Source organism: Argentina silus (assembly GCF_951799395.1).
Source record: "Argentina silus genome assembly, chromosome: 22".
NCBI lineage: Eukaryota > Metazoa > Chordata > Actinopteri > Argentiniformes > Argentinidae > Argentina > Argentina silus.
In genome coordinates, this window is record NC_139676.1 from 12032466 (window position 1) to 12054786 (window position 22321).

The 22321-nt window shown below is 45.2% G+C and overlaps 3 protein-coding genes across 3 annotated transcripts; all 3 read right to left on the reverse strand.

Moving 5' to 3' along the window:
* Positions 1 to 3302: 3302 nt before the first annotated feature.
* LOC310821433 (uncharacterized protein) lies at positions 3303 to 7819 on the reverse strand. Its single transcript, XM_083693470.1, has 7 exons — positions 7762 to 7819; positions 7225 to 7430; positions 7029 to 7136; positions 6694 to 6792; positions 6394 to 6504; positions 6085 to 6208; positions 3303 to 5645 (listed from the first exon to the last, which is right to left on the reverse strand). The coding sequence occupies exons 1-7, from the start codon at positions 7790 to 7792 to the stop codon at positions 4450 to 4452; spliced, it is 1875 nt and encodes a 624-aa protein (XP_083549596.1). The 5' UTR covers positions 7793 to 7819; the 3' UTR covers positions 3303 to 4449.
* A 365-nt stretch (positions 7820 to 8184) lies between these two features.
* LOC310822085 (uncharacterized protein) lies at positions 8185 to 11376 on the reverse strand. The gene is made up of 7 exons (XM_083694377.1): positions 11345 to 11376; positions 10868 to 11073; positions 10644 to 10748; positions 10419 to 10514; positions 10140 to 10250; positions 9919 to 10039; positions 8185 to 9716 (listed from the first exon to the last, which is right to left on the reverse strand). Exons 1-7 carry the CDS (start codon positions 11373 to 11375, stop codon positions 8398 to 8400), a joined length of 1989 nt encoding a protein of 662 aa, XP_083550503.1. The 5' UTR covers position 11376; the 3' UTR covers positions 8185 to 8397.
* Positions 11377 to 12251: 875 nt separating this feature from the next.
* On the reverse strand, positions 12252 to 15444 carry LOC310821503 (uncharacterized protein). The gene is made up of 2 exons (XM_083693579.1): positions 15247 to 15444; positions 12252 to 14452 (listed from the first exon to the last, which is right to left on the reverse strand). The coding sequence occupies exon 2, from the start codon at positions 14309 to 14311 to the stop codon at positions 13028 to 13030; it is 1284 nt and encodes a 427-aa protein (XP_083549705.1). The 5' UTR covers positions 14312 to 14452; positions 15247 to 15444; the 3' UTR covers positions 12252 to 13027.
* Between the last annotated feature and the right edge of the window lie 6877 nt (positions 15445 to 22321).

Genomic DNA, 22321 nt, shown 5'->3' on the forward strand with positions numbered 1-22321 from the left:
TAGGGTTAGGGTTGGGGTTGGGGTTGGGGTTAGGGTTAGGGTTAGGGCTAGGGTTAGGGTTAGGGTTGGGGTTAGGGTTAGGGTTAGGGTTAGGGCTAGGGTTAGGGTTAGGGTTAGGCTGTCTGTTCCTCTCTGTTGGGTTTCATTATCAGTGAAAGAGAGTTTAACCCGTTACTTTATGGCCTGCGACTCGATCACCCCTGGCGTTTTTAAGCCTACTCCAAAGTCCTCCGCTAGTTAGGCATTTTCCTCTTAATCGTATGTACTCTCAGGCAGGGGTCATCTGTTAGCAGATCTTTACTGTGTTCAAATCTTCAAAAGTTCTGCTGAAAAGAGCTTATCTTGTATTGCTGACCATGTTTTATAATGTGTTTATCTAATAAAATGGAATGACTCAAATGTATCAGTGGCCGCCCGACACAGTTACAGTACATTGTCTTCTACAGTAGAAATGCAATTTTTGTGGTCCTCTGCGGCTCAGTTGGTAGAGCATGGCGCTAACAACGCTTAGGTTGTGGGTTTGATTCCTGCTGGGACCATATATACTGGAATGTGTGCACTCACTGCAATGTAAGTTGCTTTGGATAAAAGTGTCAGCTAAATTAAATATATTATTATTATTATTTTGGTAATATGGGGGAAGGAGGTGATTGAAGCACCAGGTCCATATCCATTCCACCCCCCCCCCCCCCCCCACCCCCCTTGTCTCCACACTACCGTCAGACAACCTTGAGGAAACATTGGCCATGAACTTGGTAACTCCTCCCCCTCCGACAAACCAACCCCCAGCACCCTCCCTCCAGCTGTGTCTGCAAGCGTTCCCTTGGCAACCATCGTAGCGCGCCTGCCTAGCAACCCGTCCTCTGTCTATGGATTAGGATGGGGGGTTGCCGGTTGGAGAGGTGTTGTTGAGGGAGACAAAAGAACTGATGCGTATCTACAAATCTACTACTTCTACTACGCGTTGCATTTCCCTGGCAGGCAGAGACAGGGGCAGACAGACGCAATACACTGGCCTTTCAGTATACAAAGGCCAGGCCTGCCGAAACCAATCTCTGGTGTGTCTCAATGCACACAGGTTACACTGACAGGTCAACCCCCTTGTTTCACTCTAACATATTTGAAAAATTATGAAAAAGGATTGGAGGAGCAGCAATAAATACATGTATTCTGTGCATTTCAAGAATGTAAACGTATATCCCTTCTGACTTGATGTGGACTGATTTTCCAGGGAACGAGACCGCAACACATAAACACTGTGCAGAAAGAATCTAACACTGATTTGGTGTGCCTCAATGGTGTTTCTGCTGTGATTGGAGCATTTCATTCAACTAAACGGGGTGTTTGACTCCACCTGGTGTTGGTTTGTGATCATAGACAGAAGCCCTATATAGGCCATTTAGCTGACGCTTTTATCCAGAGCGACTTACATTGCAGTGAGTGCATACATTTCGGTATATATGGTCCCAGTGGGAATCAGACCCACAACCTAAGCGTTGTTAGCGCCATGCTCTACCAACTGAGCCACATTTACATTTACGGCATTTAGCAGATGCCTTTATCCAAAGCGACTTACAACAAATACATTTTTACTAAGTAAGTGAATCATCTATCCATCAGTCATCATAAGACAAAGTCATCTATGGTAGGACCAGGGGCCATTGGCAGTCACAAAGGCACCATACCAATACATTGTAAACACAGTTTACATGACAAATATAATGTACAATGTCCAGTCAGTGCCTTATTCAATATGCGTATTGATGTTGGCACACAACTGTTAAAGGCTCTCTTGGTGCTGAAAGGCGCCTTCTACCTTCACAGGTCTTGTTTTAGCTTCTCCTTCCCCTCCTCTACTCTCTGTCTAGGCGTTAAGATTCTCAGCCAGAAGTGTGAGCCCGTACGGGCACAATCAATATTCTGCCCCCGTCGCCATGATGCTTAAAATAGCTTTTTCTACTGCTGACGTTGTAGATGTGAGTCACTCCAACCCCCCCCCCCCCCCCCGCCACACCCCCACCCCCCAGCCCTCCTTCCCATTACGTAACAGCTCCCTGATGCACCAGTGTCTTTAAAAGTTCATACATGAGCAACTTTTCATTGACTTTACATTTGTTGTATTTTAAACATGTTTATTCCACTGTTGCTCTGTATCGTCAGCATATATACCAGAGAGATTAATTGCATATTGCTACTTTTACACTATGCAACCTGGTCCTCTGTGACTCAGTTGGTAGAACATGGCGCTAACAACGCTTTGGTTGTGGGTTTGATTCCTGCTGGGACCATATATACTGAAATGTATGCACTCACCGCAATGTAAATCGCTTTGGATAAAAGCATCAGCTAAATGGCATATATGCAACCTGAGGACTGTCTTACTGGACCTCCCACAACCATTGTAAATCATTTTATATGATACATATTATACAGTATTATACTGTATGTACTGTGTATAATCTTCTACATATTATACAGTATTACATTGTATGTATCGTGTATAATCTTATACAGTATTATACTGTATGTATTGTTAATCGTCTCATTGCTGTATATGTCGGTGAATGGAGAGCCCCCTACCATACTGAATACAAATCAAATTCCACCAGTCTTGGTTGGGTGGCATTAAAAGGATCTTGTATTATGTAATTCCCCCCCCCCCCCAAACCTTAGTACTGTCTCCTGTTCAGTGCTCTGCTCTGTCGTGCTAGTTGCTGTCCCATAGATATAGAGCAATTCTGTAAATAGAACTGTTCTGTCTCTTTGTGTTCTCTTCTCCTGCGTCACGCTGCAGAGATCACATCATGCAAGGCTTCCTCTGCCCCCTGGGGACTGCCTTGTATATTCTCTGGGACTGCCAAGACACACTCACGCAACCAGCTGCGTTTATATATAGGCTGCAAAAGGGTACCATTCATACCACACAGCAAATATGCGGTTACATATTTCATGTTGATGGGTGTATCAATAATGTATGCTTTAAAGCACATTAAAAACATCAGCTTCAATTAGTGCATTCTAATTATATCTGTAACTTCACTCACAAGACTTGCTGTTTGTGTTATGTGCTGAAAGAAAATGAAATATTTTAAAGAGATTTCTCTTGATGTGGGTAATGTTCTGCTGTAATATAATACGCATACCTATACTAGGCTACTTGTGTGTGTGAGCTTGTGGGTGAAAGGCTAGCAGTGTAGCTGCTGTAGTCAAGATCAGTAGCACCGATTAATATGGGAGTATACAATGCTCTGCTGTTTATGAATAACCAGAAAACAAATAACACTGGAAATGATGATTGAAACTTTTATTTCCGAAAAATAACTATATTGCAAAAAAAAAAAAATCACACAAATCCAGACGCAGAAACTTACAACGCAGAAAATGAGTGTTGCAAATAATGGTTTGTAATGGAGAGTTCTGGAACAGATCAACTAACAGGACAAGACAACATATCCACAGTATATTTGGCATCTCAATACAGCTGGCTAATGTGAAAGAAACAAAAAAGCTGGTGTGCTCAAGCGGGTACAACCCGTATCACCACGGAGGTCAGGTAATTCCAGGTACCGTCTTCCCCCTATTGACAGCTAAATGACTTAAACCACAGACTGACAATTTTAAGATTGTGTACATTTTCAAATTGATTGTGGTCAATAGATGACACTGTCACCTACTTTGAAAAGAATTAGCAGCTCTTTCACTCCACCTCTCACCAACACCGCCACCTCTCCTCCCAAACCCACTGTGCTCCACTCGGTCTCTGGTTTATCAGCTCTTTCCCCCCCTCTCCCCTGATGATATTCTAAAACTAGTCACATCCAAGAGGGCAACCACCTGCCCTCTCGATTCTATCCCCTCAACTCTTGACCCGTCTGCTGTCCATAACTACAGACCGGTATCCTTTCTGTCTTTCTTATCTAAAACCCTTGAACGTGCTGTCTCTAACCAACTGTCTCACTATCTCCTTCAGAACAACCTCCTTGACCCTCACCAATTCGGCTTTAAGGCTGGACACTCTACTGAAACTGCTCTCCTTGCTGTCACGGAGGCCCTCCACTCTGCTCGAGCTTCCTCCCTCTCCTCTGTTCTCATTCTCCTGGACCTGTCTGCTGCATTCGACACAGTAAACCACCTGATCCTTCTCTCCACCCTCTCAGAACTGGGCATCTCTGGCTCTGCACTCTCCTGGTTTCTCTACTGTAAATATATATATATATTAAAAAAAAAGAAAAAAAAAGTAATTCTTCTTTCTTCTAGCATTGTGACTGCCAAAGGCCACTGGTCCTAGCATAGATTTGTTTTTCTTATGATGACTGATGTATAGCTGATTCACTTACTTTCGACAAATTTCACTACTTGTTTCGACAAATGCACTTGTTGTAAAGCCGCTTTGGACAAAGGTGTCTGCTAAATGTCAACAATACAAATGTAAATGTAGTCAAATTTCAATTAGCTACAGCTCGTCTCGCAAGGCTGTTCCTGCAGCATCGGTCGGGCCTCGTCCCTTCTGTGAGATTTCAAATGTGTTTTCATGTTACCCACTATAGCAAATCTCTTCTCACACTTGGGGCACTGGTGGGGTTTCTCACCAGTGTGAACGAGCATGTGTCTTTTAAGGCCATTTGTGGTGGCGAAGCATTTGACGCACTCCTTACAGGAATACGGACGCTCGCCTGTGTGAGAAAGCGTGTGACGAGTCAGGTCACACGACGCTCTGAAACCCTTCCCGCACTCTTTGCAGACGTACGGGCGCTCTCCTGTGTGGGACCGTGTGTGTAGCACCAGTTCTCCTGATTCGACGAACGCCTTCCCACATATGCTACAGAGGTAATTCTTCTCCCCTTTATGCATCCGCAGGTGCCTTCTGAGTATTCCGTCCCGGGTGAACGTCTGCCCACAATACGTGCAACAGTACGGGCGCTCCCCGGTGTGTGTGCGCATGTGAGACTTGAGTAACTGTGCACTCACGAACCCGTGGCCACAGTGTGAGCACACGAACGGTCTTTCCCCTGTGTGATTTCGCTGGTGTATTTTCAGGAGGGTGGTGCTTGCGTACCTTTTCTCACACTGGTTGCACCGAAATGGGAGTGTGTGTGTTCTATAATGTGCCTTCAGGTCCCATGGGCGCTTGTACACCTTCCCACACTCTGTGCATGTGTAGGTTGTGTATTTGGCACCGATTTTTTTCCTGGGCAGGATAAGGTCCCCGGGGAGAACTTTCCTCGAGGCCTTGTGAGCTTGATGCTTCTTCTTCATGTGCTGGTGGAGTCTTGACTTCCTACTGTAAGTAAATGAGCACAGGGGGCAGGAGAGGACCCGAGATGGCTTTACACCGCCAGCTAGTCCTGCAGTGACACAGTCATTGCTTTGTCCTTCTTCTTCTTCTTCTTCTTCTTCTTTACCTTCCTCGTGCTTTCTGCCTTCATTGGAATGTCCTTCATCTTCTTCTTCTTCTACCACTACTACTTCTCCTCCTTCTTCATCTCTCAATCTCTCTGTTCCATCCTCAATGATCTGGTCTGAGTCTCCATCCAAACAAGGCCTCGTATTGTCAGAGCTGGCCTCTTCTGAGTCAACAACAATTCTTAGTTTTGGAGGGAGGGAGAGTGTGGACAGGATGGTATCTGCTGTATGGTATCTTGGACCTGGAGGAGAGAATATATTTCTCCAATAAATCACTCTCTTTCAAAAGGAGAAAGTTCTATTGTCTACAAAACACAACAATTGAGCATACTTTTAAAAGGGGAAATATAAATAAATTGAAAGCACTGTGGCTCAGTTGGTAGAGCATGGCATTAACAACACTAAGGTTGTGGGTTTGATTCCCGCTGGGACCATATATACTGAAAAATGTATGCACTCACTGCGATGTAAGTCGCTTTGGATAAAAGCGTCAGCTAAATGGCATTTATTATTATATTATTATGAAAGTGTTTTAAAAGTGGGCTCCATTCCAGGAGCTTAGTGGCAAATGAGTGGCACGTTTTTGGCTTGATTTCAGATTGTATGGTTCACGGGAGCCCTATCAGTTTTAACACTGCTCTAGTTCACACAGATCAACTGTCAGACCAAACAAAGGCTTACTCGTTTTCAGGTTCCCCAGGCGTTGATGATGGTGCTGCAGTAGAGGCTTCAGCTGCTCAGGGTCAAGGACCGCATGTCCACATTCCTCCAGAACAGAGGGGGCAGCACCAAGCCATGCTGCTGTCTGAGAGGAGCAAGATAATAGTTAAAATATAATATATATTATTCTAGCCACCAATGACAAGAAGGTTTACACTAGACTAGAGTGGAAATGACTGTATTTGTGAAATTGTGTGTATTTTTATATTCAATTCAGCTGCTGTAAATAACACCATGTTTCATTGGCATTTTACAACAAGGATGGTTGACCTGGGTGATGTCTGGAACAGGCAGCAGCTCCTCCAGTCTGGACACAAACTCCCACACAAGGATCTGCAGTGCTGCATCGTAACGAGGCCCGTAGTGTACTGGGAACACCTCCTGGGAAACAGGCAGACAGGCAGACAGGCAGACAGGCAGACACACACACACACACACAAACACAAACACACACAACAATGCAAAGCCTTTTATTTTGAGAGGTATTAATGATGATCAAAAGACAAGTGAGAGAGACTATAATCCATTGTTTCAAAACAATATTTACAGCTGAGAGAGAAATTTGCTCACCTGGAAAAAGTGCTCCTTCTCAGAGGGGTCTTCCAGCAGAGTTTTGACCAGCTCCACAAAGTTAGAATCTGAAGCCTCCAACTCATCATCGTCAGTTTTCTGTAATTAAGCATAGTCAAACAAAACATACACATGTATAAGTGGCAAACCCTTCAAACGTCCTCCTGTTCTCTGACATCACAAGTTGACCAAAAGAAGTGGACATTAGGAGTTGGTACACTCATAACTAATATAACTAACATCACTAATATAAACCCCTGTTGTTGCTGCTCACGTGGATTTAACTTTCAATCATCAAACACAGGGCAGGCCTACAAACTGCAACAATAACTGACCTCTTTTTGTGTGCAAGAGTATTCTGTCAAAGTGTGGATTCTGTCCAGATGGGGCTGGAGGGTCAGGAGGTCAGCTATGCTCTCATTGCCGCACAGCTCCAAAACCAGCTGAAAAACAGGCGCACACGTGAGAAACTCATCCAGCACACTGGGGGAAGCTTCATTCTACTCCTCCAGCCTTGAACCCTTCCCTCACCCTGGCTCTCAGTCCCAGGATGAGTTGGGTCCTCTGCCTGGAGCCCAGCAGCTCTGGAACCATCTCTGTCACCAAAGTCACAAACTCCTCCAGCTTCTCATACTGCATCACATCCCGCTGCTGAGCCACCTGCCACATGAACGCAGACATCAGACGTAACGGTGGAACCAGGAGACGAAGGGAGGACAGAGGGAGATGGTTGACACCTGTCAACAAAAACAACCAGCCTCGTAAAACCAGACAGATATCGCGAGCTCAACATTTTGAACAGGGATGACACACAAACAATACATTTGTCTCAAATAAGTTGATTAATTTACTTAGGCTAATACTCATCTTTAAACGCTACCTATTTATAAGGAATCATATGTTATTATAATTCACATGAAGCCTCGACCCGAACGAACTACAAGGGACTTTGTCAATACTAGCAAAACTGGCTAATATTAGCTCGCTAGTTTAGAGAAGATTAGATACATTTCAGGCTGTTATTGAGAGCGTCCACACAGAGCAATGACTTTGTCCGCATAAACTAACCTCCAACTGTTGGTTTAGGGTTCATATCCATGGTAAAAAACTATAACGCCAGTCAAAGTTGACTTGAAATCCGACAAGAGTTCTTCTTCAGCAGATATGGCAGCAACTTTATTATAGTGGATTACCGCCACCTATCGGACTGGAGTGGAGATTAGAGAGAAAAGGGGTGAGAGAGAGAGAGGGTTCGGTAAACATTTTAAAAAAAAATGCATCTGTAGTATCCTTATTCTATTGTGATTCAATATAACTCATTTAATGTGAGAGTGGGGTCAAGGCTGGCAGTGTGAAGGTTTCAGCAGGTGAGATCAGGAGCAGCTTTGGGAGTATCCTGCAAACAACTGCTACAAAGAATAACCAGAAAAGAAGAGAAGAAGAGACAGCTTCAATGGAAAACGTTTAATTTACAAAAGGTACTAGGCACAATGTTTGAGATGAAAATGAATCTAAGGTCCTGCATTTGAGAGTCCTGCAAAAGAAACGATGAGAAACACAATACATGCACTCCACAGTTACTTTTGTGCATCAACAAAGCAACACAGCTACTGTAGCATATTCCATAGATAAAAACTAAAGCTTTTTCACATTTTGTCAAAGTATACACAGTCGATTTGAATCATCTACACTACAGCTTGCCATTCATCTCTTTCGACGAGACCTTGTGCAAGGCTGTGCCTGCAGGACCTGTTTGGCTTCGTCCACAGTATGAGATTTCAGATGCTTTTTCATATTACTCTTTTCCGAAAACCTCTTCTCACATTTGGAGCACTGGTGGGGTTTCTCACCAGTGTGAACGAGCATGTGCCTTTTAAGGTCTTTCGAAGTAGCGAAACATTTGACACACTCGTTGCAGGAGTACGGACGCTCACCTGTGTGAGAGCGCATATGCCGCTTCAGGTGACACGAGGCGCTAAAGGCCTTCCCACACTCCTGGCAGGTGTACGGGCGTTCTCCTGTGTGGGACCGCGTGTGGAGCATCAATTCTCCTGAGGCAAGGAACGCCTTCCCACATATGCTACAGAGGTAGTTCCTCTCCCCTTCGTGCATCCGCATGTGTCTTTTTAGTATTTGCTCTTGGGTAAAGCTCTTCTCACAGTAAGTGCAACAGTGAGGGCGCTCGCCAGTATGTGTGCGTATATGAAGTTTGAGGGTAGCGTTGCTGATGCACCCACGGCCGCAATAGGAGCATATGAACGGTCTTTCTCCGGTGTGATTTCGCTGGTGTATTTCCAGAAGTCGCTTGCTAGAGAACTTCTTTCCACACTGGTTACACTGAAACGGGAGAGTGTGAGTTCTTCGGTGTCTTGTCAGATTGTACAGGATTTTGTAAACCTTCCCACACTCGTTGCATGTGTGGGTTCTGTTTTTGGAACCTATTATGCTCTCGGGCAGGTTAGGGTCACCAGAGGAAGCTTTCTTTGAGCCAAAATGGCCCTTTCTTTGAGCCAAAATGCCCACCCCTAGATGTTCCTTCCTGATGTGCTGGTGGAGCTGGGACATTCTTCTGTGAGTAAATGGACACAGGGAGCAGGAGAGAAGTAGAGATGGTGAACCACCACCAGCCAATCCTGCAGTGACAGAATCAATGAATTGCCCCTCCTCATTCTGTTCATCATTTCTCTCCCTGTCGTCTTCATCCTCTAATTCTTCTTTCCTCTCCCAGTCTTTTATTTCTTCCTCTGCCTCCTCTTCCAGCTCTCTGCCTCCATTGGATCCTCCTCCTCCTCCTCCTTCTTCTTCTTCTTCCTCAACATCATCTCCCAGTCTCTCTGGCCCATTGGATCCGTCTTCTTCTTCTTCGTCTTCTTCTTCTTCTTCCTCAACATCATCTCCAAGTCTCTTTGACCCATTGTCAATGTCCTCGTCACCATCCAAACAAGAATCAACAACAACTCTTAGTTTTGGAGGGAGGGAGAGTGTGAAGAGGATGGTATCTGCAGTGTAGTAGTATGAATGACCTGGGGGAGAGAACATATTAGGATTCCATATTGAATTTAATAAATAGAACAACATATTGAGATGTGTACTCATGCATCTATGTATTGTTATGAAGTAGATTCTATTTGAAGCACCTTTTTTGCTCACTAGCACCATAGAGGACAGGTACTGCAGCTTAAGATACAGTGAGACAGCAAAGAGTTCTACTGGGTAAAGACTTACTAGTTTGCAAGTTCCCCAGGTGTTGCTGGTGCTGCAGTAGAGTCTTCAGCTGTTCAGGGTCAAGGACCGCATGTCCACATTCCTCCAAGACAGAGGGGGCAGCACCAAGCCATGCTGCTGTCTGGGGGCAACATCAGGGATAGTTTACATTAAAATGTTTATGTTTAAAATCCAATTCAACTGTAAATGACCAATCTTTTACAAGATGCTTCACTCTGTACCTGTGTGAGGTCTGGAACAGGCAGCAGCTCCTCCAGTCTGGACACAAACTCCCACACAAGGATCTGTAGTGCTGTATCATAACGTGGCCCATAGTGTAGCGGGAACACCTCCTGACACACACACACACACACACACACACACACACACACACACAGTGAGAACAGTGTGCAAGGTATTCTGGGTAATCAGAAAGTAAGTGAAGGAAAGGGAACCATAATTAATTCTTCAAAGACAATCATATAGGCCAATCATAACAGCTGGGAAAGAAATTCGCTGACCTGGAAAAAGTGCTCCTTCTCAAAGGGGTCTTCCAGCAGAGTTTTGACCAGCTCCACAAAGTTAGAATCTGAAGCCTCCAACTCATCATCACTTCTCTGTCAGAAGGCATAGTCAAGGAATGTAGGCTAAATACACAAAATCCATAATAGTTTCAACCTACAACACCGAAGTAGAAAGAGGTCATACCATATGATGCCTCCTAAAACATTGCTGAGAGAACTTACGTCTGAGCACACAGAGTACTGCTCTGTTAAGCTTTGTATTCTGTCCAGGTGTGGCTGGAGGGTCAGAAGGTCAGCTGTTCTCTCATTGCATAACTCCAAAATCAGCTGAAAAACAGAGGCGCACATGAGAGAGGCAGGATCATCCTTTTAAGCCATATTGTTTACATACAGTGTGTACAATCCTTTGAAGGAGGTCGGGGCTACAGCTGTTCTTTTCCCCTCACCCTGGCTCTCAGTCCCAGGATGAGTTGGGTCCTCTGTCTAGAGCTCAGCAGCTCTGGAACCATCTCTGTCACCAAAGTCACAAACTCCTCCAGCTTCTCATACTGCATCACATCCCGCTGCTGAGCCACCTGCCACATGAACGCAGACATCAGACGTAACGGTGGAACCAGGAGACGAAGGGAGGACAGAGGGAGATGGTTGACACCTGTCAACAAAAACAACAGGGATGACACAAACAATACATTAATCTCAAATAAGTTGGCTCACTAACTTGGGCTGATGCTCATCTTTAAACACTACCTATTTATAATGACTCGTATGTTTTCGAAAATTCGCATGAAGGCTCGATTGGAACGAACTGCAGTACTACTTGCAAAACTGGCTAATGTAGCTAGCTGGTTAGATCACTTTCAAGCTGTTATTAAGAGCGTCCACGTTTCGTTACAAATGCAATGATTTTGTCCGCAGAAACGAACCTCCAACGGTTGATTTAGGGTGCATATCCATGATAGAAACTGTACTGACACCCAGGCATAGTAGTTGACTTGCGATAACGACAACAGAGCTCTTCTTTAGCAGATGTGACAGCAACTTTATTATCGTGCATTACCGCCACCTATCGGACTGGAGTGGGAGAGTGAGAGAGAGATCTCAACGGGATTCAGTCGCGATTAGTATTTAGCGTTTATGATGCACTACCGCCATCTACTGGAATGGAAAGTGGCTCAGAGAGAGAGAACGGAGAGTTCCGAAACTAGGCTTCCATATAAACTCTCCACACTTCTGCACTTGTTCCACTGAAGAAGGTTTCATTCAGCAATGTATGACCCAATTTGAGTCTGGATATAGTGTGTGTATATATTATAAATGATTCCTCGTTTCGGTCCTGGCCTTTGGCCAGTTGGCCTCTTCCTACTCTACCCCAAGAGCCTCCTCTCACCTCTTTAGTGCAAATGCACTGATTAATCCTTTGGCCTTCGCTCTACAACATTAGGATCAATATATTTTGAGTAGCCTGATTCCACATAGTCTACCTGCATCTGTGTTACCAGGCGTCCAATTTAACAGTAGTCAGGCTGTGTCTATGGACATTGACTATTCATTGAAGCAATCAGAGTATGGTGCATTGTGTGTGTAGATATGCCTTTAATTTGTTATAACATGTTTATAAGAATGTGCACATCCATAATGGCCAGTTAGCTATATATGTGCACTTGAATTATGTTTTGTTGATCTTGTAATGAGCCACTACGGATAATTACTATAAAATGGTCACCATTAAAAGTGGTAAAAGGAGAGTAAGGGTCATGTTTGTGTGGCTATTTCAACAAAATGGCAATGTATTCTCACTCATAGATGAACAAAAACCCCACTGAGTATGAAAAAACAAACAATGTTTAATTCCATCATGAACAGTATACCACTTTACAGTTCAAATTCATGAATACACATTGCATGGTTACATTAACTGCATTATTTAGCAAAATATTTGAAGACTGTACAATAACAAGGTTATGGGATGCCATACAGCTGCAGAATGAAACATTTAGGCAATAATACAAAGAGAATGGGAAATACAATGATGTGGTATCTATGACAACCGTTGCCATTGCTATGGTGTGCTCATATCTACCATTGTTATCCAGTGTTTTCAAACTGACCTGTTCAGTTGAACTCTCTTAAGAGAGAGTGCACAGCTTTATTTAAACAATGGAAACAGGACAGATCACAGTGTCAAAGGTACCATATAAGGTATCGATACAATTTGCCTCAGATAAACAACATCCTCTAGGCTATAGCTGCTATAGGTATTCGCATTTCTATTGGAATGTGTAGATATGTTCTGTGCCGCTGTGCTTATAGTGAGGAAGTGAGGAAGGTGAAGTCACTTTACGAAACAATGATATTTGTACTGTTTTAGTGAAGTAGTGTGCAGGTTGTAAGGGGACTGGAGTGATGCGGTCCATTGACTTTCCTAACACTTTGAGCCATTCATTTCAGACCTAGCTGTTCTCTTGAACGCATTGGGTGCATTGGGCAGCTCTGCTGTGCTGTCGGAGTCAGATGTCCAGATAAAGCACAGTGAAAGGTAGCGATGAGTCTGTTCTCCTCTCCATCCTTCCTCACTCTGGTGAGTGAGGCAGTGTGTTCCACTGATCTCAGGTCAACTTGGAGAGCAGCTGGTGAGAGAAGAGCTTCTTCAGTTGAGCCACCTCCTGTGAGAGGGAACTGAGCTGGGTCTTGAGAGCACTGTTCTCTGTGACATACAGGGAGTCTGTGGGGCTCTGTGGAGGCGGAGGGCTGTATCCTGTGTCATGGTGCTGCTGCTCATGCCTGCCACGGGCCTCCTCCCTGGGCCACGCCGCCTGGCCCTCGCCCCTGTCCCAGCCAGCCTGGCTCCTCTGTTGGATGTGTGGTCCCACTGTGGCTACCACAGGGCACCCACGTCTACCCTCGGGGCATGCCACCGCCGCCTCTGCCCCTTCACTACTGCTACTGGTGGTTTTGAAGCGGAGTTTGTGAGGGAGGCTTTTGAGGCCGTCCGCTGGCTCTTGTTTGGTGTGGTACTGTCCCTCGGCCTCTAGGGGGCAGGAGTGAAACCCATACCCCTGCTCTTCCGCTCCCCTGGGGGAGGGTCTGCTGTGTTCGCTCAGTCCGTCGTCAAAGAACACAGGGCTGCCTATACTGGAGCCTCCCGGCGTGGAGAAGCCAGAGTCCTCAGACACACTGCCCATGTCTCTCCCTGCTAAGACCCCAGCCCCCCGCGCCCCATACAGGGCCCCGTGCTGAGAAGGGTGGGGGTGAGGGTGGAGGTGATGAGAGTTGGCGGGGGTGGCATGGGGGTAAGGGCCATCACCCTGGGGGAGGTAGTAGCGAGGGGCAGGGGGCGGGGGCTGGGAGCAGGGGGGAGCCGAGAGGGGCAGGATGGCCATGTCCGTGTGGTCCTTCACCAGGCCGAATCGGAACTTGAGGGCCAGGAGCTCGGCCCGGAGGCGGGCGTTCTCCTCCAGCAGGCCCAGGACGCGGGTCTCCAGCACCATGTCGTTGGCTCGGCGTTTCTCCCGCGAGCGTTTCGCCGCCTCGTTGTTCTTCTTGCGCTTGTCCCAGTAGCCGTCGTCCTTTTTCTCGTCGGGGATGAACTCACGCCTGCGGCGAAGGGCGCTGCTGTCGTCCGACAGGTCACCACTGTCGATGGCACTAGCCAGGCTCTCCTTGCGCTTCAGGGCGGAGGTGCGGCCCAGGAGGGAGCGGGCCAGCTGGCTGCTGGAGGTCAGGATGGACACGGCCTCATCGGTGAAGGACATGGCCCCACTCGGACGACTCTGGTCCAGCCTTTCCATCCGCAGCGGAGGGGGACCAGAAAGGTCCTGGAGGACACCATTCACACTTTGCTCCTTCATATTCAAACTCTCCTGCTTTGACACGGCAACTCGCAAGCTCATGAGCTGAATGGTGCTTTGAGTGTTTGGGCTTTGGGAGTCACTTTGGGAGTCACTTGAAATGTGGAGGTGCTTGAAGGACAGCGGTTGTGCGATGATGACGCCTGTTCAGGGTGGAACTGATCCGTGTTGTAATGGCACCACCTAGAGGTCAAAGAAAGAATTGGGAAAGAGGGGTTAGTGGGATTTGTGTAAACATTACATAAGGTCACACCACAATGTTATGCAATTCTGTAACATCCCTGTCACCTACTTAAGAAAAAATCAATAACAACCGTGTAGGCCCCATGGGCGTCACAGCGGCAGGATATAGGCTGAAGCTGATAGTCAGCAAGTTCAGGATGAGAGACAGAAAGTTTGGATAAAATATTAATGTATTTGAAAATAATCTGACCAAACGTTCTATTTTCAAATTCGAAAGTATGCAATTATCCCTACATTTATTGATTTGATTGAAGGGGTAATTTATTATGAATGTTACAGTAGCATACGAGAACATTGAGCTATAACCTACAAAGTTTGTGCATTGCTGGAACATTCTGTAGATATGATTTACAATTCACAGCAGTCTTTATGATCATGCGCACGGACCTGCAAAGGGTGTCATTTCCTCACATTATGCAACATTACATCGAGGGGACATTTCGTACCCTCATGATTTCATAACCGGTGTTTCTGGGATAGGCTACCGTAACCTAGACCTACCGGCAGTTGGGAACTTCAGCATTTTGAAGTGGCAAACGAAACTTTATAAATTAAAATAATTAATGTATCTACTTATTAAAAAGAAGCTTTGGGCTACATTCTGTTGATGACTTGTACCTTACTTCTAAAGAGCATAAGCAAAATACAGCATACAGCAATACACAAATTAAAAATGTCTTTAAAAGACACAATTAACATAAAGAAATGCATATACTGAAGAATGTATTTCTTACCTGTCAATGAAATATCCCAAACAAAGTTGTTTTTCATGCGGTGGACCTCTAATTCGTTGCTTAGAACGAGAAGGTGCAACTTGTCAAATCATACGGCGCGCGCCTCTCTCACTGGTCGTCTTTCTTGTTTCTGTTCAGCGAACAGCGCCGCAATTCATATTTGTTTCTTCAACCCGCAGGTTCAGCCAGGGACGTATCCTCACCTCGCTTGCACCCGCGGCCTGAGAGAGGAACAAGGGATAAAGCCGCCTCCCCCACGAGCCAATGCGCCACCCAGTCACGGGAAAGAGAGCCTATCCGCTGTCAGATGCCTCGCGTCACGCAATTTTCTCACCCGAATCAACCTCCCTCCCTCTCTCTCTCTCTCTCTCTCTCTCTCTCTCTCTCTCTCTCTCTCTCTCTCTCTCTCTCTCTCTCTCTCTCTCTCTCTCTCTCTCTCTCTCTCTCTCTCTCTCTCTCTCTCTCTCTCTCTCTCTCACCAGCTTTGATAAGATTATGTTTTAGTAATCTCTAAAGAAATTGCAAATCCAATACCTCTCCCAACGCCCTACCTCCACGGAAGGCGTTCTGAAAGGGGTTAAATTCTGGCCAACAACTTTCTCATTGTTGTCCATTATGTTGGAATCCCATAGTGCCGCCATTGTCACTACCAGACAGGACTGTTGGACAAAGGGGGGATAAAGTGCAAATTGGAGAAGGGGAACAGATCCGACGTAGGCTAGCTCTTACGTGGTCAGGTGCACGACACACAACACAACACACACGGACACGCACACGCACACACACGCACACACACACACGGACACACAACACACACACACACACACACACACACTATCACGGGTGACCCTGCCGCTCGTCACATATTCAGCCCTGCAGCTGTAAGCACTGTAAATTGTTTCAGCCCCCCCCCCCCCCCCCGATCTCCCCTGCTGGTCTCCCCCCCTGGTCTCCCTCCTGCCCTCCCTCAACCCCTGCTTAGCGGAAGCGCTAATGCCCCAAGTTTCTAGAGTGGCGTTAAAGGTATTTGCAGGAGGATTATCCCATAATCTGTCAACAACAACAAACAAGCAAACACTGTCTAACATAATTAGCAAAATTATATTACTATAATTATTTACTCTAGTTTCTGTTTCTGTAGTACTGTTGTCCCGGCTGTTCATGAAGTGTAAACTCTTTAAAAAAGGTTGTTTGTCTGTTCCTGTAGCTGAACCTTTGTTGGTGCCATGCAGAACCTTTGACGCCAGGTACAACGTGCCATGAAGTGTGTAGAGAGGGGGTACAATGCTCTACTCCACACCATAACTGTTCTATCTGTTACTTCTCTACAAGTGTGCAACACAGCATATTCTGGAATACACTACATTCTGGAATACACTACATTCTGGAATACACTACATTCAGGATACACTACATTCTGGAATACACTATATTCAGGATACACTATATTCTGGAATACACTACATTCAGGATACACTACATTCTGGAACACACTACATTATAGGATGCACTACATTCTGGAATACACTACATTCAGGATACACAACATTCTGGATTCACTACAGTCATTATAGCGAATGAGTTCAAATCAGGAGACACTGTAGAGAGGCTGTAGAAGGCATACCCACATAGGGCCTGGGCATGGTTGGTTTGTTTACCTGGAAATGATCCAGCAGTGTATTTACTCTATTGTTAATGAAAATGTACCTGTGGGTGTTTATGTGTTTATGTTTCCTCGTTTTACACAGCCAAAGGCACAGCAACTGGTTGTAGGCCAGTTGAGGCTAGTGGAGGTAGAAATCGGAGGACGGGCTCATTGTAATTCATGGAATGGAAGGAGGAATGGCAGTGTTTGACACCATTCCTCATTCCATTCCATGCATTACAATGAGCCCGTCCTCCGATTTCTACCTCCACTAGCCTCCCCTGTTGTAGGCCTATATTGTACTTTCCACAAAGTTACTTACCCCCATATATGTCGTTGACTCTTCTTGGCCAGGACCAGTACATGTGTGCTATTCTTGCATGTTTCTCCCTGAAATGTGTTCGGAGAATGTTGCCAAGGGAAACTTGAACTGAAAGCATATGATTATAGGCAGATGTGGAGGTCTGAATACTTGTGCAATGCAGTTGTGCAACTGAACGTCACTGTGTTGTGGTCGGCTCCATATCATTTCAATTAGTTCCATGATTTAAGCAATTCACTTAATTTAATCTAGAAATTGGATCTGTCTCCGTCTGTTCATATGTTTCATAAGCCTTATTAACATAAATGTGCATGCATTAGATATTCTCAACTTTTATTTATTAACTATAATTATATATATAATTATTAACTAATAGCCTATTTTTTGCAAGTAGGCTACTTGGTAATAATTGAACGTGAGAAAAATAATCAAAATGCCCGAATAGCATCTTACATGCCTACGTTTGCTTAAGTGTAAATAATAGAAAACAATGGAAAATTCATTGATAAATTCATTGACGTCAAACATAATGTCATTATCAGTACAGTCCAACAAAATGTATATCAGTATAAATGTCCCTGTTCTGCCTATAAAATAATCTTGTTTTATATCAATTCTTCCTAGAAAACATTCCATTATCTGACATACCATCCATAGAGCAATCTAATTGCAATTTACAACAAAGGAAAACATAATTCATTGATTTTATTCTCTCTTATGAATCCATAAAACATAAGTTTGAATAATTGTCACCAATTCACATTAGAAAGGGCGCGACATGGGGGACAACATGTTTACTGCGGACCTTGAAGTTACAATTGAATTTAGTAATTGTGGAAATTCTCTTTTGTTTTTTACACATCATGAATTAAATTTCCTAATTCACTACCTTAAATGACCACAACTTTGCTGTCAAGCATAACCTTTATTTAGCAATTTAATTTATAACCCAATGACTTCACAGTCGCGGCTTAACTAATCACATTTAGATCACCATGCGGGGATAAGAACCTCATATAATACTTAATCCTGTTCCAGCGCTCTCCCCTAATTGCCATTGTCAGCAGTGTACTTGTCTTTCAGGTCAAGTCTTCTATCAGGTCTGTCCTTACCTGTGTTGCACTACAGTAATGGCACCCAGGATCACTGTCCTTAAATGCTCTGTGTGGTGGTCACAACGTATGTCAATATAGCTGGTGCCAACATAGCTGGTAAAAAAAAAGAAAAAAAAGAAGAAAGTTCTCTTTTGTCCCCCGAAAAGAAAGCGTTATTTTTTTGTAAACAACCTTGAAAACACACAGACACAGACACAGACACACACAGACACACACACACACACACACACAAGTGAACTGATATGATTGAAATAAAAATCCTCTGGAATCCCCCCCTGACCTGGGATGAGACTATTGCTGTAAACACATTATGAATGGATTTCCATTCCTGTATTGATAAACGCACGTCATTTGGTTTGTTATAATCTTCTTTTCAACCACGTCAATATCCTGTCTTTCCAAGTGCTGTTTATACCGTGATGGAACAATGGACTTCTTTGTGTTAGAATGACTGTTCCATAGAAAACAGTTCACACAAATATATCCTCACATGGATAGTCATCAAAGAGCAGAGTGTGTTTAGACACACACACACACACACACACACACACACACACACACACACACACACGCACACAGACACCCGCACCCGCACAGACACAGACACACACACACACCCGCACCCGCACAGACACACAGACACACACACACACACACACACACACACACACACACACACACACACACACACACACACACCGTTGACAGATTCAGTGACACATACCATAGGGTCATGTTGATACAGATACAATTACAGCATTACAGCAAATGACAGGAAAAAAAGAGTAAGAGAGAGAGAGAGAGAGTCAAGGAGAGAGAGAGAGAAGGAGAGAGAGAGAGAAGGAGAGAGAGAGAGAAAGAGAAGGAGAGAGAGAGACAAGGAGAGAGAGAGAAAGAGAAGGAGAGAGAGAGAGACAGAGAGACAAGGAGAGAGAGAGACAAGGAGAGAGAGACAGAGAGACAAGGAGAGAGAGAGACAGAGACAGAGAGACAAGGACAGGGAGAGAGAGAGAGAGGGAAAAAAGAGAAGGGAAGGAGGAATGGGAGGGTTGTTATGCAAGCCCCCTCAGACCATGTGAGGACGACAGCGCCGGAGCTTCAGGTCGGCTGGGGTGACGCGGAATAAGGAACGGTGTGCAAGACAAGCACTCCATCTGAGCGAGTGACAACATCCACACGGACCTCACCGCCCCGAGCTGTCCCCATATCCTCCACGGCGCTAACGCTATCATTAGCCTATCCTCACATCCGCACAGACCTCACCGCCCCGAGCTGTCCCCATAACCTCCCCGGCGCTAACGCTAACGCTATCATTAGCCTATCCTCACATCCGCACAGACCTCACCGCCCCGAGCTGTCCCCATAACCTCCCCGGCGCTAACGCTAACGCTAGCATGTCCTCACGTTCACAGAAGTAGCGTAGAAGCGGCTCACCCCTTTCTGTTCTGAGCGTACTGAGAAGTCACAAACGATTAGTATCATTTGATGAGCAGTTGTACTAGTTATGTTAGACATGTGTGTAAGCTTCGCCCAGAGAGGAAAATAAAACAGACACATAAAGGGCAGACTGACATGAAGTTGTGAATGATTTGCTTTGATAGAGTTCACTGTATTGCATATAGCTTTTCTCAAAGTCAAGAGACTTCACATTTTATTGGGGTAACACCCCCCCCCCCCCCCCTCACTACTATCAGTATCAGTACTACTATCAGTATCAGTCTTATAGTAATACATCCTATGAGAATTGAATATAGTCCCAACGGTCTGTAACGTGTGGCTTCACAACCCCTGTGCTGGTGTGGATGAGGTCTTGTCTAGTTTTACAGTCCCAGTGTGAAAATAGCACTCTGTCAGCACTCAGCACTGCTGGACAGGAAACGATGTACATCCTATAACCTCACCTCAACTGTCCGATTAGGAATACAAAAGCCCTCAATGCCATTCACAGTGTAAGGGCCTATTGCAGAGAAGAATACAACTCTTAGTGTGCGTCACTTTCTACCCAACCTAAATACTGCCCATATATGTACATCGGTTGAAAGTACAGTACAGCACATGCTGTGTGTATGTAGCCTTGGTGAACTGAGATAAGATCGCAATCGTTGAATACAGTCAGCTACAGTGTGTGTGTGTGTGTGTGTGTGTGTGTGTGTGTGTGTGTGTGTGTGTGTGTGTGTGTGTGTGTGTGAATGTGTGTGCTCTACACCGCTGCTTGTGTGCACAGTAAGATCACGCTTTATTTGACTAACCCCAAACAAAGCAAACACAGTTGGAAAGTTACAAAACACACACACACACACACACACACACACACACACACACACACACACACACACACACACACACACTTGCTTGACTTTCTACATGGTTCACGTGAGGAGAGTGTTAAGCTGTTCACCCTCTGCCTCCCCCTCCCTCCCTCCCTCTCTCCCTCCCCCCCTCCCCCCCTCCCCCCCTCCCTCCCTCCCCTCCCCCCTCCCTCCCTCCCTCCCTCCCTCCCTCCCTCCCTCTCCATTTCTCAGAACCCTAACACTAACACTCCCTCTCTGCAATCCCTACACACCCCTGGCTCAGGGACACCACAGATTTTTCCCTAATCCTTATCCTGGATTTGGACAGCCAGCCAAGTTTCACATTATGAGAGTTTGTGTAATAGCAGAACACCGTACGGTACAGTTCTCCTCTCACTCACAGGCTCATTGTGACGCATGGAATGGAATGAGGATTCCATGCATTACAAAGAGCCCGTCCTCCGATTTCTACCTCCATCAGCCTCCTTTCACTCACTGTACAGGAGCGAGAGCACTGTACACTACTGTATTAAAGTCATATTTTAATACTTCTCTTTAAGAAGACATGATGTGTTATAAAGTACATTACGAAATCGTGCTGCCACTCGTGCTCGAGTCCAGACCGCTCTGAGCGTGCCGCGACCCCCCAGTCCTGGTACCCTTGGTGACACTACTGTATTAAACTCATATTTTAATGCTTACCTTATTGATAATGATTGAGCAATATTGTGATTCTGTTGTTCATCAAAATATGCTTAACAGTACAGGAGTTGTTTATTTGTTAGCTTACACAGTATGTTTTTATTTATCCGCGAACCTCTTGATATCGTGACTGTGTCACACTGTGCAAAGCTGAGCCACAATATAAACCTATGACCCTGAAAACCAGGGATGACACAAAGTCATGTGTGTTTCATGATTATTCTTTTGATTCCGTCCTGGCTGTACTGTAGCTGTACTGTAGCTGTACTGTTGCTGTACTGTGCGTGTACTGTGGCTGTACTGTGGCTGTACTGTAGCTGTACTGTGGCTGTACTGTTGCTGTACTGTAGCTGTACTGTAGCTGTACTGTGGCTGTACTGTGGCTGTACTGTAGCTGTACTGTACTGTAGCTGTACTGTAGCTGTACTGTGGCTGTACTGTGGCTGTACTGTAGCTGTACTGTGGCTGTACTGTAGCTGTACTGTAGCTGTACTGTGGCTGTACTGTAGCTGTCGTCTCCACTGAACAGATGGGATTCCATATGCAAGATCTTCCGACACAAAGCCGAGAGGAACATGATTAGTCATAGCTAGCTCAAATCAACAGGAACCAAATCAAATTGGAATGATGTTTGTGATTTCCAACTGAATAACAACCTCCGAGCACAATGCCACCTACAGTATGTCCTGGGTCTGGGGTGACTGTCGAGATACTTCGAAACAGATCTACTGTACGTGGAGAGAGAGAGAGAGAGAGAGAGGGGGGAAGAGAGAGAGAGCAAAGAAAGATAGAGAGAGTGAGAGAGCAAAGAAAGAGAGCAAAGAGAAATTTTGAAAGAGAGAGAGAGAACTAAGAAAAAAGGAGAGAGAGAGAGAGATAGAGAGAGTCACGAAAGAACGAAAGAGTCACATTCTAATTATACCATCCATCGCACAGGAACTGGGGTGGAACAAACGTCCTATGTCTTCCAAAATATCGTTATGCCAGGAACATTCTCAAA